The sequence below is a fragment of the Drosophila sechellia genome, chromosome 2R, assembly GCF_004382195.2.
Source record: "Drosophila sechellia strain sech25 chromosome 2R, ASM438219v1, whole genome shotgun sequence".
Lineage (NCBI taxonomy): Eukaryota > Metazoa > Arthropoda > Insecta > Diptera > Drosophilidae > Drosophila > Drosophila sechellia.
The window spans coordinates 16914831-16940798 of NC_045950.1; the positions used below are offsets into that span (position 1 = coordinate 16914831).

The window sequence follows — 25968 nt, forward strand, 5'->3', positions numbered from 1 at the left end:
TTACCCGTGCCATTATCAGGTACTTTCCATTCGCTAGACCGATAGAGTTAGCTTAGTTTTTCCATATTTTTCTACGGACCGTATGGAGGCGCACCTCTAAAAACGGCTTTTGCCGCAGCTTGACAGCTAAAAAGAGCAGTGGGGCAAAAAACCACAGGATACACGGCGCTGACCTGCGAAAGCTACATGGTAACTGTATAGTTATGGGCCCAATGGGGGAGTGGAAGTGGGTATGGTAGTGGGAGTGGGAGTGGCGCTCCTGAACACTCCTTAATTAATTTCCATGCGAATGCGGGCGACATACGCTGGCCATTCGCCGCAGGATGTGTACTAAGCCGTGGAGCCGCGGAGTCCTGGTGCTATGCAAAGTTATGGCACTGGGAGTTGGCCCACAGTCGGCAACAGTGTCAGTTGCCATTCACGCTTGGGACTAACCGGTTTGGCCGGCAGCTACGCAAAAAAGCAAACCAATCCAAACGGATTCGAGCCAAAACGAACCGAACCGAACCCAACTGGCCGGCGAGTAACGATGGGCAACAAAGTTGTGACATTTACGGAGCAGGAATTGGATGACTACCAGGTGAGCGATCAATCAGATGAAGCTCACTTCCGCACAGCTAATTTCTCTTCATGCATTGCTGGTCCGCAAATCGGAAAGGATTGCACGTTCTTCACGCGCAAGGAGATCCTGCGGTAGGCCATTTGTATTCCCTTAATAAGACAAAACTATTCCATTTCATATGGCGGCAGACAAAGCACCATTGTTTGCAGCCTCCCATTGTTTGCCTCTCGGCGGCAACAAAAAGCGGAAAACACAAGAAAACACACACACACACGACAGCGCACGGACAGACACTCAGAACACAAAGCCCATCATATCCCCGCCCTTTGACCCGGCCAACACATCACATTCCATACCCTTTCCCAGGGATTATCATTTTGGCCAGTATCCACACTATTGATCGGCAGCCTCGAGAGAGACAGCCTACATTTGAAACCAAATATAGTTATAGTAAATTCTGATTTAAATCATAAACTGACTTATTTCCAAGCTCGATGAATGAAAAGTTAATAAACTAAAGTTACTCATAGGGTATTTTATGAATACTATAGTTGGATGATGTAAAATTGCTTTCCAATTAGTCTAATTTGTTGCTGCGCGACACATTTCCAACTGGCCAGGGTATCCTTAGCTTCGGTCCCCGAAGACAATCCTTTATCCTTGTGTTGCCTTTCGTTACAGGGTTCACAAGCGATTCCGTGAGCTGCGGCCGGATCTGGTGCCTCGCCAGATGACCGAAGGTCAGGCCTCGAGTGTTAAGGTGCCCTGCGAATGCATTGAGAAGATGCCCGAGTTGCGTGAGAATCCCTTTCGCCGGCGAATATGTGCGTAACAATAGCCCAAATGGCTGCATAAGCAAAGCCCAGCAATCCAATGCCAAAAAACAACCCGGCCAAAAGGCGTTCCTCGGACGCTGGACTACAGCAATTTTCCACTTTTTGCAGGCGAGGCCTTCTCACGCGATGGCCAGGGCAATTTATCCTTTGAGGACTTTCTGGACGCCCTCTCCGTTTTTAGCGAGCAGGCGCCGAGGGACATTAAAGTTTTCTACGCTTTCAAAATTTATGGTAAGTTGGCGTTAGCTCCGCTCTCAGTTGTTGCGGTCAGTGATGGGAAAGGACAATGTTTTCGGGCTTATATGGGCTGAAAATTAACATGGAAGCTGTTTAAACTATCAGCAAGCGATTTGCGTAATATATAACATTTCTGTGGCCTAGAAATTACGTATACGACTAGTTAAACGTATATAGCTGCGATTTCATTATCAGACACTATATTTTTATTATAGATAGAACTAAGACTTTTTTAAACTTTTAAGTACTGAATACACTGTTTGCCATCTCTGAACTCCATCTTCACTGCAGCTCCAGCTGTTGGCCAGCATTTTGAGCCCTTGTTTATGCATTTCCGCAGCCCGTGTTTATTGCCTTTGGCGAACTTGCCCTCATTGCGTGCGCGTGTGTGTGTGTGGGCCCTCTTTGCATTTGGACTTTACGATGGCCAAAATGGCAGAGAGGAGCATGTGGAAGATGGCCCTGGCCGCCAAACGTGGCACACAACTCGTGGTGACTCGCGGCCGGGCAATTTGTGGCGCCGTTCCTGGCAGCAGCTATTGTTGCTGCCGCAGGGCCAAAGTTCAAGGACAGCCATAAATTCTAATAAGCATTTTAATTGAAATTTAAATTAGAATCCCGAAAAATGCCAACGTAAATGGAGCAAAAGTTTTCGTGCAAATTGATTGTGCACTTGACACACGAAATTAATGGGCCGAAGTCGGCAATCAATGGGATGCAAAGTATCTCTTGGTTCGAGTGCAACTGCAAGTTGGTAGTTTTTTTTTTTTTTGCTAAACTAGTTGCAAAACTCAAGTTATGGAGAGCCAGCCAGCTAGGCTGCACTTTATTTCAATGTGCGTTATTAGATTGACACAAATTGAAACGTGCAGCAAGCGATTACCTGTGTGGCAGAAGGATGCAGACGTGGCTGACTGTTGGGCAAACTCAGTTTGGCACACATCAATTGACTTTTGTGCAAGAAAATGTCAAGTTTTGTAAGCCATCTCCTCGTCCGCTCTCCCAGCCCACCCACTGCTGCCACTCGTTTGTGTGAGTACTTACGTCTGGCATAACTTTGCAGATTTCGATCAGGACGGCTTCATCGGGCACGCCGACCTCATGTCCTGCCTGACAACAATGACCAAGAACGAGCTGAGTCCGGAGGAGCACCAGCAGATTGCCGACAAGGTAATCGAGGAGGCCGACGTCGATGGCGATGGCAAGTTATCAATTTTGGAGTTCGAGCACGTTATACTCCGAGCGCCCGACTTTCTCTCCACCTTTCACATCAGAATATGAAACCGTCTTTCGCCAGCGGTGCACTGAGAGAAACTCTAGTGTTTAATAAAATATAAATATATCAACGAAATCTTCACTATTTGCGTTACTTGTCTGAACTGCACCATAAAGCTATTCAATATAGTTATGTATTCTGCAGTGTATTATAATAAAATTATCCAGCTATTGATATCCAATGTGCATCAGTATCCCTCAGTGTTTTCTCTATTTTATTAAATTGTTTATGTGCGCTTTTGCATCAAATATACATAACCGAACATATTCCATAAAAGTGCCATCAGTGTGATTAAGCTGCCTGCCCAGCTGGAGAGCCTGTGGGTTTAGGATTCCGGGCTTCGATTCCGGTTCTGGTTACGGGTTACGGGCTATGGCAACTGGGCACTGCTGATGGAACTGGTACTGGTACTGGAACTGCAGACTCCACAGGCCAATTGTCGTGACAATGTGCATGTCAAATGTCAGGGAGCATTATAAAATTTATAAGCCCATGGATGCAGTCGGGTCGAGTTGCGACCTGCACTCCTGCCCCATTTCGACCCCAATCAGTGGGAGTCACTGCGAATGGAAATCGTCCTGCCCCCAGGACACACACGCTCGTAAAGCAGGCTCTTATCAACGTGGGTGTGTGTGTGTGTGCACTGTCAAAGTTTTATAAATTTTGGCAATTTTCAGCTTAAACTTGTTTGACATTTGAGCATCTGCATGTCGCCCCAATCCTATTCAATTATTGTAATTGCATCTGCAAGGGTTCAGGGGGCAAAACGAGCACGAGTTGTGGCAAGTGGACACTCGTCCGACCATTTGTGAATTATGAAAAATAAAGAAATCTTAGATAATCACCGTAGACAAGGCAGAGCAAAGAGAACAAATTAGAAGTCGTTAACTACCGCATGGACTGTTTCTATCTCCATTTATAAGAAATCTATCTTTTTGTAGCTGTAGTATTCCAAATCAAAGCCTTAGTTTTTATAGTTACTCATTAGTTATCAATTAACCACTCAGCACGAGTTTATGAACAAGTTTTTCATTTCGAGACCTCCACTGTCACTGACTGGTATGCAAATCACGTTCAGCTTTTAATTTAGTTTACTATTTAATAATACGCATAATTACATACAGAGTAATTGTGTTTCGTTTTTTTTTTTTTGTTTTAGTTGGATTTAAATTTAGGCTTAAACGATACAAGAAAGTCTATTACAAGTATGCCATGTACGCATGTATGTATATATAGTGGTATTTGTAATTGTATAATTTGTAATTGGTAATCGTAAAAGTAATCCATTGGATGCGTGCACTCTGAATCGGTTTTGGGGTTTCGGTTTTCGGTTTTGTTATGAGAGACTTGAGCCGCGATTTTGGTTAATCTGGTTTGCAGTTACAGTTTGCTATAGTCGGGGCTGCTCTTTCGATATGCTATGGGTTGTATCGTATGGTTAGATCGAGAGATAGCAACGGAAGTATACTGTCTATACACAAAAACAACAACACTTACATGAGAATAGATCTACTTACATACACTCCTAAACAATTAGGCGTAATTATGCTTAAGTACGAACTAGGCGCGAGTTCCGCGCAATTCGGCTGGCCAAAAATTATTGTGACGCCCCGAGGATACTTTTCGATCCATCCTCGCTGGCGATCCAGTTTATACAGCTGTCGTACACGGCAAATGTTACGTTAATCTTTAATCTAGGTCTACAATTCATGCGGGAATAGTTTCATAGTTGGCTTAGGTCCTAGCTTCGAATAAATCGTTAGTGCTCTCGCAAGCTTCGTTTCTCGTATACATGGTTTACATTCATCATAGTCTTTTAAGTTTAGTCCTGGAAATCATGAAACAAATAATGCAAACACATAAATTGTACAATTGCCCTAAGCCTGGGCCTAGGTTTTGGTTATCTTATAACGCTTCGCTGGCGCAGCCTCGCAATTTGAATTCCCAACGGTCGGCTTTTCACCCGTAATCCGAAAAGCTTTCGAAGCTCTTCAACAAATTTCAGTAGACCGAATTGGAATTCGAATTGTAGTGTTCGTAGTTGTGTGGCGCCATCTGTAGGTAGGAGGGAATCGCGTTTAGTTCCGACGCCCGCCGCCGCAGCGCTGCGATGCTGTGGAGTGTGTCGTTGGCGCCATCTGACGGCGACTGCATGGACTGCGGAAGCTGCTGTTGTTGCTGTGTGGGTGTTGGTGGCGCCATCGGGTGGTGTTGGTGAGTTTGCTGCTGCTGATGTTGGTGAGTCTGTTGTTGTTGCTGTTGGTGCAGCGGCTGTTAAATAACAGAGAAGGATTAACATTTTGTGTTTATTATCTAAGCTTAGGGTATGTTATAGTTCAAAGGATTTTGAAGTCTAAGCTTTTATGAAACTTATGGTTTTGTATTTTTTTTTACTATTATGTTGCCAAAACTTTGAAATACTGTATGTGATCTCGTTTTCTTTGTATAGATTGCGTGTACATAATTTTCTTTTACTTTAAATAAAAACAAGTTTATCTTTTTTGAAGTAGTGAAGTTGTGTTATAAATGGTGTTTCAATAATTTATCTACAACATATTTTATAGCACAAAACCAATTAGTTTGATTTCCGCTTGCACTTCACTGTTTAAAGACTGTGCCATAAATTAGTTAAACATTCATTCATCAGCGAAATGTTTCCATACATTTTGTGGGCACAACTTTTCGGGGGCACTCACCATGGGCTCGCCGTTCAGCTCGTTCTGGCTGGAGTTCGGCTGCGCGGAAAGTGGCGGCGGGGTCACCGAGGAGCAGCTGTTCATGTTCGGCGGGGTGGTGGCGCTCGGCGAACCACTGGGCCCACAACTGACCCCGCCCACACTGTGCTGGTACATCATGGAGTCGCCTGCGGGGAAAATTACGAGACACATAATTAATAAGCCGTCGTCAAAATTGCACAGATGTATGCTAAGTCATTGGTTTTCTAGAATTTTGTATTCGGTGTTGTAAGTGAATCAGAAAAGAAATATGAAAGCAACTTTGATTTTCAGGTCCATTGAAAAACATGCCAGCCCATTAAAATAATATCATTCAGTGTAGTATACTGACTTATTAAAGAAGTTAAGCTACGTGGATGGTTTTAACTTGATTGATAAGACTTGTACATCTTGATTATCTTATGATATATAGCAACTTTTTCGTTGTCATTATGTGATGTCACCCAGTGATTTGTGCCAGCAAGGCAGGGCACAAAAAATTTAAAGCCCTCAACAAAAAGTGTAACAATGAAAACTTTGCTGACGGTAGCAAGAGCCGAAAAATAAAAAAATCGACATGAACATGTCTCCAAAATGTCAATTAGCACAACTATACGAAACCAAATAAAGAAGATGAAAAAATTACTTTGGGTATTCCTGAAAATTAAACGGCTGCCTGTTAATTGATCGAGCAAACAGGCTGCCCGGGGCATTATAAATGATACGATATGCATATGTTTTCGGGGCTACCGAAAACCGAAAAAAGTGTGATGAGTTCAAAGAAATGAGAGTCTCAGCGGACTCGGCGTCGTGTTTGGTCAATTGTCGGCAGAACTGGAACTGAAACTGGAATCGGAACCCGATGGCATCGAAAGCAAAGCAAATAAGTCCCCCGGAGCAAATATGCGACAAAGCGCTCCGATAAATAAAATCATGCCAGGCGAAAAAGTGTCAACGCTGTGCCATTGTCGTCAGCATGCAGATGGAAAATTTTCGGGCATGTGATCGTCATGGTGGGGGCTTCTTTTTGGGGGCTTGACACCCAACCCACAACCTACCTAGAGCATTCAGACCGTAGTGCTGATAGCTGCCCGCTCCCAAGGCGGAACCCATGTTAATGCCCGAGTTTAGGCCGCTGTTTAGCGAGGACGAGAGTGGCGACTGGCCACTGTTCAGCTGGCCAAAGCCTGGGCCCATATATGTTCCGAAGGAGCAGCAGTTAGTAGGGGAAATGACAGCAGTTAGTAAGGGATTGTTAGTTGGTAGCGCCCTTGCAGGGCTTCATGGGCGCACTCACCTGCCGTCATCGGGTTGACACCCACGCTCCAGCGATCTCCGCCAAACATTCCCGTGCCACAGAGACCATCGCCCATGGCGATATTGGTTATATTGGCCCCAAACGGCGGAAGTCCATGGGAGGGCAGCAGGGCGCCCGGCGTGCGGAAGACGTTGGTGGTCTTCTTGCGCTTCTTCCACTTGGCACGGCGGTTCTGGAACCAGACCTGTAAGGATAATGAAATAAGGAGCTATAGCAACTGTGAAATATAGATATAGATATAAGTACTTCAACTACTTGATCGCTGGAATTCAAGCTAAAACCCACTGATTTAAAGGTAATAATTTAATTATCGTACGTAATTACCTTCAAATAATAACATTAATCTTTAAGGGGTTTCCCCAGCCTAATCCTTAAGCCGCTGACAGCCCTGCGGTTGTGTGTGCGTGTTTTTGGCTTTGTGTTGGGCAAGGCTCCGCCCAACCCCTCGGGGTTCTTCCGAAGTTGCTGCCTCCTACAAACATGGTCTTAATCGAGATCAATTACCGCCGTGACAGTCAAAACATGTCTCGACACAGCAAACACACACACATGCAGAAACGGCAAGCGGACCAGATTTACATGCGCATAAATTCGATATGTAAATTCCTCGGCCGATATGTGGAAGTGGCCCAACCACCAGCCGGGCAATTTGGCATCTTTGACTACCGAGTCCTGGCTGGACCTTCGATACGCTCTTGTCTTGGGGCCGGGAGAGGTCGAGGGCCGTGTCGGATGTGCCCGCTTCAAATTGGCATTTCCATATGCATAAGAACAGCGGAGCCGAACAAGGTAGACACGTTGAGGTTTTGACATTTACAAGGGAGCACACAAGCACTCCCCACATCTACGTTTGCAACAAACTCGACTCCACACCACCACTCCCACACACTTGGACACGTGAGCTTGAGGAGTTGGGGCCAAAAAGGGTTGCCTACATTTAGGGGCAGGCTGTAGCCGCTCGCTGTGCAGATTGCATGGCCTTCTGAGTTCACAGCTCTCAACTTTCAGCCAACGCTTTCCTTTCAGAATTTCTAGCATTTTATTTTTCTGCCTTCTTCGAGTTGTGCTAAAAAAAAAAAAAATAAAAACAAAGTGCCAGCCGGTGAATGACTAGTGACATGGAAACGATTTTGCCAGGCCATCAGGCCTTCGCATCCACATCACTCACAGTCGGGTTGACAACTTAACCGTTATGCACAACCAACCACCCACACAATCACTTTCTGGCACACACACACATACGTATATGCTATATAGGTATATGGCTATATAGTATTTATAAATCCAAGCATTTCGTGGCAAATCTTGAGCTGTCACCGACTGTCGGCGTCGACTGTTTCTGTCTGAGTGCGCCAGACTAATGGCAAAGGAATACGGCCAAAATAGCGGGCCAGAAGCGAGAAAGCTGGGAGCGGGAAGCGGCAAGCGGGGAGTCGTGCCTGAAAGAGCCAGAAAGAAAAATGACAAGTTTCGAGCAAAGTAACTTTGCTTGTAAGGCCTTCTGATGGCCTGATGGTCCCCAGTGTGTTCGTCATATGTCGGACAACAACAGACAGAAGCAGAAGCAGAACCTAAATCTAAACCAAAAACCCAACCAGTTCGGGCAGCAAATAAATCTATCTCATTTGAAAAATAAGAGTGTTGTTTTTAAATACATACACATAAAAGAAATTCCAGAAATAGTCATAAAAAATAGATACTTGAATGGCTTGTATAGTTATCACAAGTAAATAATTTAGGTAAGGATGCTGGAAATCTGAATAAGATGATCTTTAAATCGTTTACCCAATTACAAAACTTAAGATTTGACTTTCAATTTCTCTCTGTGTAGCCCAACCCAACCGAACAGAACTGGAACTATCGCAGGTTGTTCAGGTCGGAAGGAATATCACTCGTTTTCTGGATGTTACACCAGGGACGCTAATGTGCCAGATTGTGCAAGGGATAATGGATGGAGAAAGGGTGGGATAATGGGGTGTATCTACCCGCAGATATATACAATCATATATATTTATGCCTGGGGGGTTGGGCTGTGTCGGCGACCTTGACTTGTTTATGTTTTTTACGTGCTTATGCGTCGCTCTATTCATTAACTTTTAATTTAATAATTTAAGACAATGTCTGACTGTCTGGCCTCCGTTCTCGCCATCTCTCTCTCTTCCCCCATCCGTGTTGCCGTCTCCCTCTGGCTTATTGGGTTCGGTAAATTTAATTTGGCTTGCTGTTTTATTTTGCTAGCCACATTCGTGTGAGAGCATTTCCCTACTCGACCGCACAGACACACCCACACAAAGAATGCGAACGGAAGTAGGTGGAAGAAGCAGAGCGAGGCGGAAGCAAGAGGAAGAGAAAGCCAAAAGTCATCGCCTGCTTTTTCGTTCTAAGGCTGCGAGCTATTAAATTGGCATAACGTGCATGACGTGCACGGCACGTAAATAGGCGTTAAAATGTCGGTTAAACAAAACATTTATTTTTTATGTCTGCCCGAAGAGTGTCCGTATGTATTTGCATTATTTTTCGGGGGTGTGTGTGTGTACCAGGCAATCCCAGTTTGTATGTGTGTGGTTTTTCCACTGATTTGTTTCTGGTCCTGCCTTCTTACTGCGCGTTCCTTCAGTTCCACCCAATTTGAACAGTGAACCCAAGCAAAACATAAAAAATAGCTCCTTATGTTGCGTTAAATTGTGTGTCTAACGGTAATTTTTAAGCTTCACCCTTATGCATAAATTATCAGCCGTTGAGTGGCTGACTTCCAGTCAAAAATCAAATCATACGCCTTTTTTACGACCTTTTAGGGAGGTATTTTTTAAAGAGAAAGGCATGAATATTGGATATTTTGCCAGCTAGCTTACTACGAGACTTTTGATAGGTAATCAAACCTATATTGTTTTATGAAAATACAAAATTAATTGATACGAGAATGCCAACAAACTTTGAAAAATATTTGAAAGGTTTTCTTTTCCATAGATACATTTCAAAATGAAACATTTTATCTGATTTAAGAATACCATTTTCAAAGAGAAACCACCTAGTTCAGTCTGCAATGCCAGACTCACAAAAAATGAAAACCAAAACAAGTTGGTGGTCCAAATAAAAATTTCAGCCATATGTTCCATACGAAAGCATTTCCATGTTTGGACTTTTCATTTTCACTTCACGACTGACACAAACAAAGGCAGTCACAAAGGCGGAGAAGACACCACCAACCAGCGCATTCTGAATTCTGCCTGGCAAAAGGCAAACAAACAACTGGAAACGGGGACAGGGAGGGCAACTGTTGCAAATAATAAATGAGTCAAGTTCATGAAAAGGCAATTCCTTGTGGCAGGCCGCAGATATTAGCACCCAGAACCCAAGAGCACGGCAGTAGATCCAGAAATGCCCACGAGGGGCGAGCAAATGGAGGCAGAAGTCAGAAATTAAGTATCGGCCAAATTACACGGATGGGGGAGGAACTGCGGCTGCAAATGGGATAACAAGTGATTTGCTTTGATTTTATGGGCTGGTGGATGGTGTCCTGCCCTTCCGGGGTGGCTGGATCTAAGTCTAAATCTGGATCTGGCTGTATATCCTATTATGATATGGGGTGGGTGTCGCAGGAGCTGGGAGCAGGGGTTTTTTATTATGAACCTGTCTGTTTATTGGGCCAGTGTCATCGTGACCCTCAGCTTATGATTGCAGTTGCGTGCCATAATGGTATGTCATCTGTGTGCGATCCCCTCGTTGTCGACTTGTTTACGATATCCGCTCGGTTCGTTATGCAACATTAATTGCACATTATGCCTAATGGCCGATTTAACAGCTGTAAGGATAATCAGAGCGAACTTGCAGTAGCATTTTTACGTTACTTTTTCACATGATTTGCATGTGTGTGCCCCCACATCGATGTCAACATAGAAAAGCACTTTGCCGCACTGAGAGCCGCACTTGAAAAGCCAATTTCAAAATCGTCGCAGTCGTGAGAGCTGCAGAGAAATGCAATCAAAATTCGATTAGCCCCAATGAAAATATTATTTGCGGGGCTAGTTGCAGCCGATGGAAATCGAAGGACAGGATATGAGCGGACAGGACAGGTGGAGAGCATCTCTTAATAAGCGCTTGATTGGCAAAAGCCAGAAAGTGCAATAATATTTTTCGGCTCGTTTGCGTTGACAATTTTTGCTGGCCGGCATTCTGGCCATTCTGACTGCAGATTGGTTATTGCCTCGCTCCACGCTCCTGCTGTTGTTGTTGTTCTTGCTGGATTTGTTGGCGCATAATCAAAAATCAATTGGCCAGGATATTGCTTTTCCTTTGGCCCACTCTCCGCCGACCCCTTGGGGCTGCCAAGCAACCGAAATATAAAATGGCCACTCAACAAAGTCCACACAAACTGTCCCCTGGCTGGCGGCCTTTGATGTCGCCCTTGTTTTTCTTCTTGGCTGTGTCTTCAGCTCGAGCATCTTTTTATTATCATTATTGGGTACTATCTGCGCTTTCATATCCTTGCGAGTGCGACTCGGCTCTGAGTGGTTTATGGAAATCGCTTTTCGGCCAATATCTTTTCATTCCTGAGCGTATAAAAAATGCGTATAAATTCATAAAATGCCGTCTCGACTTCTGCTCCCCTTCGCCCTCGCACACACACACAAATACCAGTCGATTTATTTTATGTTATCCTTTAAATCCTGCTTTACGAGTCAGCCCCAACAACACTTGCCGCGACCCCAGAAAGCCAACCAACCACCCACCCAGCCAGCCTGCCAAGGCAAAGCAAAGCAAACCACCCACCCAGCTCGGAATTCCCCAGGGATTGGAGCTCCAACCCGTAGAGACCGAGTCCACTATGGTCGTCTCTCTCCCGCAACCCCGCAACCCCGCAACCCCATCTAGCCGTCTCTTTCGGCAAAATATGTCCTCTGACAGACATCATCAAAGCGATTCCTTGGCCTCTTTGGGGTTGCCGAGACCGAGTTCTGAACTTAGTGATTTATGAAATAGTTTTGCATATATATTTTGTCAAATTTTTTGGGACTTGTGTTTTTCATTTTGGTCATTCATTTTGTGGGTTGCCGGGGCAACTGCAGCCTCCTTACGGGGCATTCAGATTGGGCTTCAGTTTCGGGAGGGGGGATTGGGTTCCAGTGGTTGGGGGCTCCGGGGGATGGTGTCCAATGCAACCCCCGAAAATGTTACGCTGCATTCGTGGAGCATGCGCAGCTCCAGGATGCTGCCCTCGGATTCGTTTTGCTCCAGCTTTACAAAGTTTTTCAGCCTTTTTTGCTTATATTTTTTCTTTTCTGTTTTTTTTTTTTTGTTTGGGTCGTGGGGACTCTTGTCATTCTATCAATGGCAGCAGCATTTGGAGCAGCTTATCCCAGAAAATACCCCCAATCTGGCGCCCATCCGGCAAAGTCCGTCCGGCACTTTGGCACGCCATTTTCACACAAACATTTCAATGAAAAGTATCAACGAAATTGCTTTTGGAATTGCTTCATATGCCATAAACAGAATGCGTGCCAGATTTCCTTGATGCTCTTTATGTGCATTTTATGGAGAATGCGCCCCACCCCGCCACCCATTTCCACCTCCCCAGTTCACGAGTTGGGGGGGTTTTATTTTAAAGCTCTGGCTAAATTTAGCCCGTCCACTTATTTGACATGGCCCCCAACTCACGGCTACCACTTTTCCTTTTTCTCTTCGGTTGCATATTTTCGTTTTTGGTATTTCAATTAAAGTTTAATTAAAATTTGCGATGCCATGGTTATACAGACGCGACCCAGTCGCCTTTGGACCGACTTGGAGTGCCTCGCTGAAAAATATTCGCCATTTTACAGTGTCCCCGTATTCCCTCCACTCTCAGCCGGGCTTTTAATAAAGATGCTTGCTTTTTATGAGAATATTTCGTCTAATTTTGGCCAAATACTCGCATATTGGCCGGGAGTCACATAGATATAGCTCATATCCGCAGAATCTCAGACTCTCGTTTTCTCCAGAATCTCGAGCAGTCGGGGAACGGCTATTAGAGGGGCATTAAGCGGCTCAGCAAATAAATTAGTTCTGTCTGAAGTCGAGGCAATAATTTATCAGTGCTCACAGTGGGCAGGCCCATGAGTTCACTCACATTGGATGGGAATGGGCACTCGTCCACATCGCTAAGCCCAATCGATATTCCCTATTCCTGCTGAGTCAGTTAATGTTAAAGTTGCTTGCAAAGAGCTCATAGTTGAGTACTAAAAACACAAAAATTCTAGTTACTTAATAAATGAAATTGAAATACGACAATAAGAATAATCGATGCGTTCCATTGTTGTCTAAATTAAACATTATATTTAAATTCATTGAAAGCAAACAAGGAAACTTGGAAAGATTTTTTAGATTGCATTTGACAGAAGATGGTTGCCAGGCATATTATTAGTTTTCCCAATCTCTTCCTGCATTCACCACATTCCCCGTGAAATATCCTGGGAACTGTCCTCTCTTGGTCCAGGTTGCTGGGCAAATTAATCACGTGAGAAATTCATTTAGTGCACCGGCACACACACTCACCCACCTTACAGACACGTGCTGTGCCGCCGCTCGACCTTCCCCACCCCCCTGACCCAACGCTCCCCACCCGCTAATGTTGCAACAATTTAATAAACAAACCAATAAATGTTGCTGCCTTCGAGACAAAGCCGAAGCTGCTGTTGACAATGCCAGATCATGATAAGTCAATTTGGTGGGCCATCTTCTTGGTCACCCCCGTGGAAATCCCCACCCCGCGAAAAGGCTGACCCCCCGCAAGGATGTCACGTGTGACAAACAGATTGTCCTTTGCAAATTGTGCACAGTGTGAAAACACAAATTAACAATTGCCGGGTTGCCGCCCGCGGCTTTCGGCTATTCTAATTTGGCCCAAAACGGTGAAAATCCGATTAGGAAAAGCGTGGGGACCGCTCCTTAACTGCGACTTTTATTTTTATTAAATTATATTTACCATAAATGCCGCTCCTTTGTAACCCACACGTGTGAGTTTGCCGCTCAGCCACTACGCACTACGTGAGCTTCATAACTTATGCACCTGCTCAGGCCTCAGAAAATATCCTTGGGCTTCCTTAACACACACACACACGCACACAACTTGGACTTGATTTTCGGTGGCTAATATGGACAAGCGTTTTTCGGGCATTTATCCTGCAAAGGATGTGGGGCTGGCTGTCTTTATGCCGTCATTAACTGCAAATCCTTGTAGATTGATTTAGGGCCAGACGTGTGTGTGCATATCGAATGAATGTGAGGGCCGACCTCAGCGGCCGCATAGCCGTGAAAGTGTGAAATTTTCGATGCTCTAAATGTTTTATTTCGCCTTCGACTGCGAACTTAATTTATATGCTAATTTTATTAAACAGCAATCCCAAAACTAATCCAACGGCCTGACATCCTCTAAGCCGCAACGACAACGCAAAATCAAGCATTAAAACAGCAGGACTACAACAACATGGCAACATGGGAGAGCGAGAGAAAAAAAGAAAGCTGTATGAAACTGCCGACGGCAGTTCTAACTGAACATCCTTCTCAACTCACCCCGCATCCTGCTGACTTTACCCCCCGGCAGGTGATTGCATTGTCCTTTCGGACAACCGGATCCCGGGGCTGGCGAAGTGGTTGGAAAAAAGCATTAACGGGCAACACTGATACGCAATTATTAAAACAATTTATCAAAGTAGGACACATCCGGCGGCGGGCAGGACGTGGGCAGGATCATCATGAAGGTGTCGCCGCCGCTGAGTTGCTCACTCATGGCTAATTGTTTTAGCTAGACCAGTAGTTGTAGTCGTAGTCGAAGAGGCAAAAGCCAAAAGCCAAAGAGCCGAATGCCCAAACCTTTTGGCATTCATTTACACCGCAGAGCAATTCCCGCACATTTCGGAACGCAAATCCCAGGCAATGAGCAAGAGCAAGCAGTGAAAGCGGAAGCGGAAGCTTAAACACAAATTTAATGAAGCAGTAAATTCGATTGTCGCATAAACAAAGCCCGCCCGCATGCAAAAAGGACCTTCGCGGAGCTGGGATTGGGGATTCGGTGGCGAACGGGAGAGAGACAAGGATAATGGCAGCTGCACAGGGGAGCTGTGCCAGCCACAAAAGGATAATGCCCATTGTGTGTATATATGCATGTGCCTGTCTGTGTACTTGTCTGTGTGTGTGTGTGGCACAAACTTTGCAGGCAAAAGGAAGAGCATCCTGGGCAGAGACTCTCTGTGTGTGTGTGGGGCATTCAGCCGACTAAATGTGACTTTATGTGCTTTAATAAAGTATAATTTTGGGCGCTTAAATGGCGTTCGGCGGCGACTTTCAGACCAGAGCCTCGTAAACTGTTGCAAGCTGGCAGAAGGATGCCCCATGCCATTTGAAATCCGAAATCCAAATGTCCGTTGCGGTTGTTTGCAACACAAGTGAAATGTCATGTCGCTCCAAAAACGAACTGAGCCCGATATTCCGACAGCTAGGACCACTGACAACAGTCAAGCCGCAGGACAAACCACGCAAAGTTAGTTGATGCAGTGAAAGAAAAGATGGCTTTCCAGGTAGGATCAATGCACGCTTAATGACTGCTGACTATTGTTTGGCAACAGGATATTTAAAAATTATAACTAAATGGTCAAAAGGAACAGGCCTTTATTTGGTTTGCAAATAAATAGTCGACAGTGTAGGTTTTCTCCATGGGAAAATCTAAACTAATTGAAAAGTGAGCATTGAAATAGAGGCCTCAGTGTCACATTGACTAATACTGACTGCAATCAATGCAACAAGCCAATTGATGTGTGGCAGGATATTTATTGGATATTTGTTATTGGAATTAAAACTCTGATGCATGTGTATGTTTTAATCCCTATTCTGAGGCGATTGATCCCATTTTCCCGCTGCTATTTCTTGTTAAGAACCAGGATTAACTCACCTGGACGCGGGACTCGGTGAGGCCGATCCGCATGGCGATCTCCTCGCGCATGAAGATATCCGGATAGTGGGTCTTCGAGAAGCAGCGCTCCAGCTCGTTCAGCTGGGCGGGCGTGAAGCGGGTGCGGTGTCGCTTCTGCTTGTTTTTGTCCAGGTGCTGGAAGACAGACACGACCAGAGGGGAAAGGATAATTAGACGATTGGCCTGGACGGGTGGACGGGTCTTACAACAGTGACGAACTACCATACTATAAATGCAAGCTACGCACTACGTTAGGGTATACGGATTACGGTCTACAGAAGTTACAGTTAGAGTAGGTAGTAGTAGTAGGTTAGGAATTCTACGGTTCTAAGTATGAAAATCAAAGTACACTTACTTTTGTTTATAGTTTACGTAATACGTATATGATTCATAAGGTACGAATATGATTCATGGCACATTTAATTAGGTTCATTACACAATTCAGAACACACACATTCACGTTTTTGGAAACAGATTTTCATTGGCAGATTTTCGTTTCAGATTTCGAATTTCGGATCGAATTGGAGTGGATTGTATTTGATTTTGGATTTTTTTTGGCATAGCAGAGTAGAATTTGAAGGAAAAAATAAACATCGAAAAGAACATGGATTATTAAAAAAGTTTCGTATCAACTAGGCGTTATGAAGCATCCTCTCTCCTGCCACAAGGACACTCTCCCTCTCTCGCTCTCTCTCGCCTTCTCTTTCTATATGGCTCTGGCCTGCTCACCTGATCCTGTTGCTGCATGCTGTTGTTGTTGTTGCCGTTGCCGTTGTTGTTGTTGTTGCCGTTTCCGTTGCCACTGCTTCCGTTTCCGCCGTTCAGCGCATTGGAATTGTCGCACAGTCCGCCGGAAATGTGCAGGCGTGCCACGCCCCCGCCCACTGGCACTCCGCCGGAGGATCCACCGCCTCCCGCTCCGCCGCCAAGATCGGCCAAGTTGGGGCCCACAGGCAGTTGGCCAAAACTATTGACGCCCGCGTGCAGTGCTGTCAGCGCGGCCTTGGGCAGATCACAATCCTTGGGGCCTGAAACGGAAACATGGAGTTTATAATGCTATATAAAACCAAAATTATACATTAACCCATAGTGGCCAAGAAGCAGATTTTGCTTTATTCAATATAAATTTATATGTTTAAGCTAACAAAGGCATTACCGACGGCCATTTTAGGCTCACTTGTCATTGAATTTATCTCCTCAAAATCATTAATCACACCCTAACATCGAAATCAATTGAACACTGTTTAACTTTAGATCTCAATTTCAGCTGGCTGGGACAAATATCTCAAAAAAGGCCTAATAAGACTTGTCTTAGATTCTGCACACATCTATTTATATTTTTCACATAATTATGATTTACTGCGTAACGGTTTGGTTACTGGCTCTATTTTCTGACAGCGTTCTCTTGCTGGTTTCGAATGTATTGAAATTTATTCTGCTGCAATTGGCTATAATTATTCCACCGATCTTTGCCTGTACATACATTTGGTATCAATCCGCTCGTGCAACTCGTAGAAATTCCCAATTAAACGGATACCACTTGCGCCGCAAAAGAGCGAGAATGTTTCCAAATCGTCCGATGTCAAATGTGAATGTAAGTATGATTGGCTTAATTATGTGAAACACGTTGTATATATATATGTATATTCACAATATCTCGCAGATAGATTTGAACTAAAGCCTGAATAGCACGCACGCACACGAGTTTGGCAAATGTTTTGGTAAATTGTGGTTGAATTTTTATAAATATTTCACAATTGAGATCCACATTCGTATGTCCCGCTCAAACGGAAAACGTTTGTCTTTTAATTAATTTTTCGATTGGCGACCGACGAGCTAACGAACTAGAGGATTGCTCACAACGAACTGCGGCGATCGGATAAATTGAATTTTTCAACAACCTGTCATTCAGAAGACGAAAGATGCCAAAAACAGTAACGAACGTGAGAGAGCGGAGTAGAGTAGAAGAAACCGAGGTGCGAGATATACACAGATATGGCCAGAAGTTGAGATACGCACACAGTCGCACCCCCAGATACATATACAGCTAAAGATACAGATACAAATACAAAAAAAAAAAGCGAGAGAGAGCCGCCAAGTGCTAACCCCTTTTCTACCTTCAGGCCTCACTTGACTACGTAACGTATTTTTATTTTGTTGCCATACTATTTGTACGTGTATATCGCTGGATGGCACTGGATTGGTAGTGGAAAGGGTTAGGGAGGTCGGGGTTCGGGGTCCGGGATTCACGGGAGAGTCATCTTCTTCGTACGCCTGGAATTTTTAACATGTACGTGCGAGAGAGACTCCGGCCCAACTCTTTCCGACCGATTCCCTTTGTGGCCCGGACTCAACTGTTGCTGCAAGTCAAACATTTACTCATCGCCGGTTGATGCGAACTCTCGTCCCCGAGTTGTAACCTTTGGGGGACTGAAACCCTGCGCGATGTTGTCATGATGGCCATTCGATTGGGCCTAAAGTGAAGGTGTAGGCGGCGTATGGCAACTGGCCAGTTTCCGCTGAAAGCGAGTCCGAAATGCAAATTATAACTAAGCGGAAAAAAAACATAATCCTTCTCCTCCACCCCCACCTCCCAGGCCAATCCTTTCCAGTTGCAATCCATTTCAATTTCTCAAGCGGACAACGCAGCACTCTCGATTGCCGACTTTGATGTTGGCGGTGGCGGGAATGGCGGCTCTCAATGATTTTTATTGTTTTCGAGATGGACTTGTTAAAATTTCGGCATACATCACAGACGCACGTACGTCAGAGATGCGATACAAGATACTCGATGCCATCGAATTCACTGGTCAGCAGTCAGCAGGTGAACGAGTTCAGGGCGTCGAGAGACGCCACATAAAACCATAAATATAAATATCAACAAATAAAAGATATGGAGTTCCTACAAGCGACATTCCCTGAAGCAGGCCGTTTGTAGTTGTTGCGTTTTAAAACGCTGCCCGGAAAGTGCTAATTTTTACACATACACCCAGTGCGGCTACTGTTCATTAGCGATTTTCAGATGGTGACGTCCCCAATCGGGACCAAACCCCTCGTCCCCTCACCTTTCGAAACTGCCAGCCCCAAAAGTGTTTCCAATCCGGGCGGAACTGAGACGCTGCAATTGTGCCAAACTGTAGCAGAGATTCAAATGTATCTGAAGCTGCCAGCTCACTGACATATATTTTTAGGGCGTTACGCAGCACGCACCGAATGGCGTTTAAACTTCAAACTCTCTGCTCGTGATTAGTAAATTTAAGGCGCGGTGTTAGGTGCGATATCTCCATCGAGTTGGATGCTCAATCCCTCAGCTGGAAATTCACGCTCGATGGCAACATCTCAAACATGTATCTGCTGCTGCGAACAGATAGATACTCGCATCCATATCCACAGATACATCGCCGTTGGTCCGTTGCTCCAAAGAAGTGCGACTTTTAACATCCAACTGTTCCCGCTTCCTTCTGTTTTCTCAAATCGAATTTCAAATATTGTACCTACATACGATACATATATGAGAGTATACATATGTATGCATGTGTGTGTGAATGGGCAGTGTGTTTGGGCCACGTTTGGGAGCCATAAAATAGCGCCACTTCTCGAAATCGCACTTTGCCGGCTGAAACTCGGCTCGGCTCGGCCCGGCTTGGCTAGTTAGTTAGTTGGTCTAACTTTGATTTTTTCACCTCGCCTTTTACAGTTGTAGCACATAAATATTAAAAAGCAGCAGCCCTAACTGTTCATCGTGTATGCAGACCAAGATGACGCAGTAGTCTCATTCAGGGCTAAGTCTCTGGATTCTGAGTAAGCTATTTGTGGCAGCTCTATAGCTCTCAACCTCTATTTGCGTTTTTGTTATAATAGAAGTTAACAGAAATATACTCTAGTAACACATTTTATATGTTCAAGTCAATAAGAAAAGATTAGATCTTAAAGTATACGATCGACTAAATAATCAAATGAACTCAAAAATCAATCCAATTTTCTTACTTATATCAACGTTTCAAAAACCCATGGCTTATACTTTCAAAAATGAATAACTACGATTTAAATTTAATTCACGCGTAAATCCATTACTAATTTTCCCATTGAACATAAGAAAGCTGGCAAACATTTTCCAAAATTTGCGTGTAAACCGCAAAACTGGCATAAAAACCTCTGCATGTTCCCAAGTCATTAGGACGCGTGCTAATAGGGCATAATTTTGTTATCTATCATCGTAATTTAGTTTCGGTCCTCTATTTGCTGCCTGGCCAAAATTGCGATAGCGTTAATACGAAACTGTAAACATTGCAGTGGCAACACACGCGCAGATACAGATACAAAAACACTCGGACCCAGATACATTTACATCTGGCCTGAAGCGAACATTTTAGTTGGTCCGGCGAGAAAGAGGAGCGAAACGAAATGAAAACCGCACAAAGCGATTAATTAATTAAAATTGGCAAACATGAATTTATCGCGCAAGCAATTTGCACAATTTGCGCAAATCAGTTTGCCTGTTTTTGGGAGCGAACGACGCGATTTCTCCCGCAAAATATATGGACCTGACCGGAATGGCCAGCCAGAATGGCCCGAAACGGACTTTCATGGCCGAGCACTTGCATCCAGATTCGCCGTCAGTTGCATGTGCATTCAGCAATGTGCATAATTATTGAAATTTGGAAATTGTGCGGTTTTAAGCAGGACATAGGCTAGGCCTTTGTGCCTCGAGTTGTCAAACTGCGATGCAGATCGCTCGGATTCGGTTTGGGTTGGAATGGAATGGCATGGCATGGCATGGCATGGAATCTGGGCTGCTCCAACAACTAACCGCAACTGGGAACAGAATCCGCAGCAACCGCAAAACATTTCAATGCAAAGCGGATATGGCAGTGGGGGGTTAAGCGGTGTTCAGCGGGGTTAAGCACACATATTTCACTAGCCTAGGCCACCGCAAAAATGCCGAACGCACAAAGCGAAGCACGCGCAGATATTTCGTGGGTGCAACGGACGGGTGGGGGAAAACCTGAAGGGGGTCTGTGCAAATTACAAATGCAATCATGAAATTAATTTAATTAATGCGAGGCTCACGAAAAAAGCGCCCAAACGAAACGCCATTCGAGCTCCTTTCGCTGCATGCAAATTAAGCATTAGCAGGGAAAAGACAATACGAATCCGGGGAAAGTTCGGCCATTTCTTTTGCATGCAAATTGCTCTTAATTTTAAGGGGAGTAGGGGGGCATCCACTTTGCCCCTCTCGGCCACGCACCCAGTATGCAAATGTTTTTTGGCCTCTCTGTGTTGTGCGGAACTCGGAAAAAGGCTCACGAAATTTATTATGGCAGACTCCAGCACTGCGGGCAGGATTTGGCCAAAGGATTCCGCACTGCGATTCATTGAAATTTATAGTTTTTGGTGGGCAAATGGAGCAGGCCGAAGTTGAAGCCGGCGAAAAACTTTAAAAGCCAACTTTGGCAGTCGCAATCCATAACAGATAGCAAGCCGTCAGATCAGTTTCGTGTGCTAGCCCTTAATTAAACACCCATCTTCAATGGCAACTATGGACATTACGCATACGCCGCGTGCACCGAGCGGCGACAATTGGCGCGTGAAAAATGGCAATAAATTAATAAAAGTAATTAATGGCAACGCTTCGAAGGACGCAAGGATGCTGGCAATAAAAATTGAATATAAACGCGAGCCATAACTCATCCATGGCTGCTGCAGTTGCAGTTGCAATTGCACTTGCAAACTGTATTTTCTGGTAGTGTTGGCCGGCTAACAACAAATTGATTGCCAAAATTGAAAGTGCTTGAATCGTTGATCAACAGTGTGGTAAAAATAATTTATTCACCTGCACACACGCACTTACATACACGTACATATGAGTATTCGGATTTATTAATATATTAATATGAGGACACAAGTACAGTTTGATAATTATGTGCGTGCGCCGGTTGAATGTGTGAATGTAATTCACAATTTGCGGCATATTTAAAAGAGCAATTATATCAATTAACACAAACACTCCCACCCACATTCAATTGGAAATGGGCGTGGGCATGGGAATGGCTATGGGAATCGGAGAAGGTTTGCCGAGTTAGTTAAATACACAACTTAATTATTGCTAAATGCACGCGACACCTGGCGCCATCTGTTTAGACGTCTCAATTATAGGCCATTTAGCAGACATGGGAGATGCGATGCCAATCGCCAGATCGGAAGTACGAGCAACTACCCCCCGATCTTTTGGGGCTTGTGGGTGTGCTCAAGAAATTAGTTTAATTATGGCCAGGCGGATCGGATGCCATGGATTAATACACACGTTATTATACATTAGCGCAATTCACTTGCCGATCTTAATTGCAACATTATACGCAGCCCCCGCCCGCAGCCCACACTTAAATCGCTATCGAGGATTGGGGGCGTAACTTACCCAGCACATTGGCCCCAAGATTGTTCAGCATGTTTGCCGAGAAGTTGCGGATCGACAGAGTCGACAGTTTGTCGCTGTTTCTGATTGCTGCTCCGAAAGTTAAGATTCGGGATCCAATTTGATTGAATCGGGAATCGATATCGACTGATGGTGGCGGAATCCCAATGGGAGTTCCTGCTCGTATACTCGTCTATCACAGAACGTGGAAGTTGAAGTTCACCTGCGGTGCAAATTACATCTCAATTGTTCGGTGGAAATGGGTGTGGCTGCAAGTAAACAGATTTGTTATTTTGGATGGGTGGCTTCTGCTCAACGCAAATATAAACATACATAGATGGCGTTGTGCTTTTTGGAAGTACTTGTTAATTTTCAAAACTAAAATTTTTAAAATTGACGAGAGAAAATTGTCATTAACTTGTTTAGCAAGGTTTTTGTTTATGTTTATAGTATACATCATATGCAATAAAACTGCTTACAATGTATCAAGATTTCTCGAATCATAAAAGAATGTTTGATTTTTGTCGTGGCAAAACATTTAAGTATACTAATTGCCCGTGTGTTGTGAATATTTGGCCCAGCCCTCTCTTGAACTTTGACCCCTGTCAAATGTCCAGCTATTTGGGTAATTTAACTATTGTGCGACTAACCAGAAAACTAAATCCGTTTCACTTTCCTTAACCGCAGAAACTTTTGCCGAAGTTCGATTGTGTGGGCATTTGCATTGAGTTTTATTGCTCATTTGGCCAAGGACTCACCTGGCTCCTCCTACCGCTCGTCCTTTTTTCCCCTCCTTGCTTTGTGTATGCCACAGGGTTATGGGCTGGGGTCAGAGTTCAGGCCAGCAGACGATCAAATTGCCATAGTAAAATTAATTAAATGCCTTGACCATAAAAAAGCCAAAGAAATTAAATCCAAGTCACTTGGCCGGAAGTTGAAAAGTTTCCTTAGCTTCCACACACACACACACAAACACGCACAGCTGGCACACACACAATCGCACTCACACAGACACAGCGACACGCAGACATGCACAGATTAGGGACACGCAATGAAACGGAAGTCGAATAGTTTATTGATGAACTGTTTGACCAACTGACAGCCGGACACTGTCCGGCGGAGGACACGGCTTTCTTCCACCTCCGGGTGTGGTCACTCGTCCTTGTTTTCTACTGTTTAATTGATAGCATTTCGCACTTCGGGCACATTTTCACTTAGTTATTCCTTGGCTCTTCCCACTTAGATCAATTCGGTTAATGGTCTCTGCCAGTGCGACGGCTTTCTAGGCACTGACAAACGGAAACGGATCGAATTCTTTCGGATCGCACTATTGTATCGTATGGGAGCTGTACGCCGTATACGTAGCGCTGCTCGCTTGCATTTGAGGGCAGTGCGAAAAAATCAAAGCGAATTGACTACGGAACCTGATAACTTCGACAACAACGACTGCGCACTGGCTTCGCATTCAATCGCCACCCCTCGCACAATTGACGGTTAAGTCAAGCGTTATCTCAGCCAGCGGGCTTATCTCCCGCATTGATTTGAAAAAATCGCAAAGAGCACACACCGTGCCAGAGCCCCGGGCGGGCGAGGAAAGGAGACAGCTAGCTGAGCCCACAGCCATCTTGCCGTAGAGCCAAGCATGCTGACTCGCTCGCGCTCGCCCTGCCAAGTGGTTGCTAGAGCGGGTCGGCTATACTCGCTGTGCGTAGACCAGGCCACGCCCTCAATGCAGACCAGCGAATGAGGGAACTCGGGGGCTTGTGGCCCCGAACGATAGCACTTTTTGGCGCCCTCGGCGATAACAGGTCCTGCCGCCTATCGATAGACGGGCCATCATCTGGTCGCGTTGGCAACCGGCGCTTGGGCCACAGTTATTGCCGAAAGTCCACTCCCCCCAAAAATGCGCCTTTAATTCTTACTCAGCGTTGTTGATGCCACGTGTCAGCTTTCAGCCTCACCTGTTGTCGTTTATTAGTTTCTGTTTCCGTTTTTTTCGACCGTCTTTTGGTCGAAGGGGAAGTACCTCCGACATTTGGCGGAATTTTATAATATTTTGCATGCTGCACAAACGTTGAATTAGTCAGACAACGGAATGCCGGGCGAAATAAGAGTTTGTCATGGCAACCGCAATTCAAAGGATTTCCACCCCACTTCCTGCGCCCAGTTCAAAGTCCTCCCACCGCCACGCAAAGTCTGCAAATTATGTTGACCTCCTCCCTCCGACAAATACATACAGCTAATTCGGGGGCGTTAATTAAAAACTGTAGGTAGCAATTAAAACCACAAGAAGAATGCACAAAATCGCAGCATTTGTAGTTTGTTTTGCATTGAGCATAATTCAAAGCTCACACTTGTGCGGTGACAAATGTTCCTTAATAATTAAAAAATTACATAAATGCTGTTCACGCCAGAAGGGCGCAAACAGTTGAGCGGCAGTGTAAGCGGCCAATGCTTTTACTCGAAGCTTCTCCACGGCTCGCAAGCACCGCTGCTCGCGCTCTCCTTCTCTTCTCTCGCTCTCCTCCCTTCCCGCAATGTATTCACCACTCCGCGGTCCCGCGGTATTTCCACTGTTAGTGTTAAGGTAGTCTTAAGTTACAAGTGCGCGAATAAAGAGCGGAACTCTCGTGAAGTCGATCCCGAGTGTTTCATTTCAGGGAAAAAATCAGCAGCAGCCGCAGCAACCACCACCCCAGGATTTTCCGCCCACTCCACTTCATGGTCCTTCGAGCCGGATGAGCTCTGATCCTGCCAGCGCTCCTTGCGGAAAATTCAAGATAAGTACGGCTTTAAATCCTATTCCGTCCGTGGTCGCCATTTTCGTTTTTCCAACGGCGTTTATTCTTTCCGTCCATCCGTATCAAGTGAAAAGTGAAAATATATAAGTACATGCGCCCAGCCACCGTGATTACTTTTTTTTAAGTGCATAAACAAGCACTTTGCCAATACCGGCCTCCTAATTACGGTGCTCCGCTGATATCCAAGCGCATGTACACACATATATACACTGTCCAAAATTCACTGTTATCGTCCGCTGCTAAACTGCTGTTTTTTTTGTGTGTGCCTCAATAAAATACAATCCACAAATACAATTAAATTAAATTAAATATACACATATATATTAAATATATAATTATTGTAAATTAAATATATACATACATATATTCACCAAATATATTCACATACAAAATATCCCAAATAAAGTTCACATACACACAAATATACATAGCCATATACATACATTACGACATATCCATTGTCAGACCTAGCTTCCAACGATATTGACATACACACAGTCGCGACTTACGCAGACTTTCCAAGTGCAAGGTCTTTCGTCTCCTCTTTGTTCGTTATTGCCCTGACAAAAACCAGCGCATAGCGACGAGAGAATACCCTATTGTCGAGACATAAAATAAAATAAATAAGTCCGACGATAAAATTTAAAAATAAATAATTTAATAAAAAAAAAAAAAAGGGAAATAAACGATTGTTTTAATTATTATTATTATTGATTATTATTTAATAATTATTATTTAATAATTATTTAACCCAAATAATAATTTTTTTTTTTTTTACAAGCTATTTCTGGCTCCCATTTCTGGTTACTAAATTAAAATAATAAAATTGTGGTCCTAAATCCGGTAGCTATTTTTATAAATTTAAACTTGA

At 44.4% G+C, this 25968-nt stretch overlaps 2 protein-coding genes across 8 annotated transcripts; one reads left to right on the forward strand and one right to left on the reverse strand.

Moving 5' to 3' along the window:
* Nucleotides 1–376: 376 nt before the first annotated feature.
* On the forward strand, nt 377–3104 carry LOC6615264 (calcium and integrin-binding family member 2). Of its 2 annotated transcripts, XM_032715097.1 has the most exons (5): nt 377–580; nt 659–693; nt 1244–1386; nt 1507–1629; nt 2699–3104. In XM_032715097.1, the coding sequence occupies exons 1-5, from the start codon at nt 530–532 to the stop codon at nt 2914–2916; spliced, it is 570 nt and encodes a 189-aa protein (XP_032570988.1). In that variant the 5' UTR covers nt 377–529; the 3' UTR covers nt 2917–3104. The 2 variants fall into 2 exon arrangements, with proteins under 2 accessions (XP_032570988.1, XP_032570989.1); XM_032715098.1 differs by lacking the exon at nt 659–693.
* An 880-nt stretch (nt 3105–3984) lies between these two features.
* Nucleotides 3985–23725, reverse strand: LOC6615265 (homeobox protein orthopedia). 6 transcript variants are annotated; one of them, XM_002039634.2, is made up of 8 exons: nt 23055–23725; nt 22300–22565; nt 16614–16912; nt 15864–16019; nt 6923–7127; nt 6684–6812; nt 5608–5774; nt 3985–5182 (listed from the first exon to the last, which is right to left on the reverse strand). In XM_002039634.2, the coding sequence occupies exons 2-8, from the start codon at nt 22328–22330 to the stop codon at nt 4913–4915; spliced, it is 1257 nt and encodes a 418-aa protein (XP_002039670.1). In that variant the 5' UTR covers nt 22331–22565; nt 23055–23725; the 3' UTR covers nt 3985–4912. The 6 variants fall into 6 exon arrangements, with proteins under 6 accessions (XP_002039670.1, XP_032571887.1, XP_032571886.1 ...); XM_032715996.1 differs by lacking the exon at nt 6684–6812 and having other exon boundaries at nt 15864–15998; nt 23055–23716; XM_032715995.1 differs by lacking the exon at nt 6684–6812 and having other exon boundaries at nt 23055–23712.
* Between the last annotated feature and the right edge of the window lie 2243 nt (nt 23726–25968).

Coding starts and splice junctions, on each gene's coding strand:
- LOC6615264 (XM_032715097.1), top strand. CDS start 530: ATGGGCAACAAAGTTGTGACATTTACGGAGCAGGAATTGGATGACTAC. Junction 694..1,243: donor ACGCGCAAGGAGATCCTGCG/GTAGGCCATTTG, acceptor CTTTCGTTACAG/GGTTCACAAGCGATTCCGTG. Junction 1,630..2,698: donor CTACGCTTTCAAAATTTATG/GTAAGTTGGCGT, acceptor ATAACTTTGCAG/ATTTCGATCAGGACGGCTTC.
- LOC6615265 (XM_002039634.2), bottom strand. CDS start 22,330: ATGCTGAACAATCTTGGGGCCAATGTGCTGG. Junction 6,813..6,922: donor TGTCAACCCGATGACGGCAG/GTGAGTGCGCCC, acceptor ATATGGGCCCAG/GCTTTGGCCAGCTGAACAGT. Junction 5,775..6,683: donor CTACGGTCTGAATGCTCTAG/GTAGGTTGTGGG, acceptor TTTTCCCCGCAG/GCGACTCCATGATGTACCAG.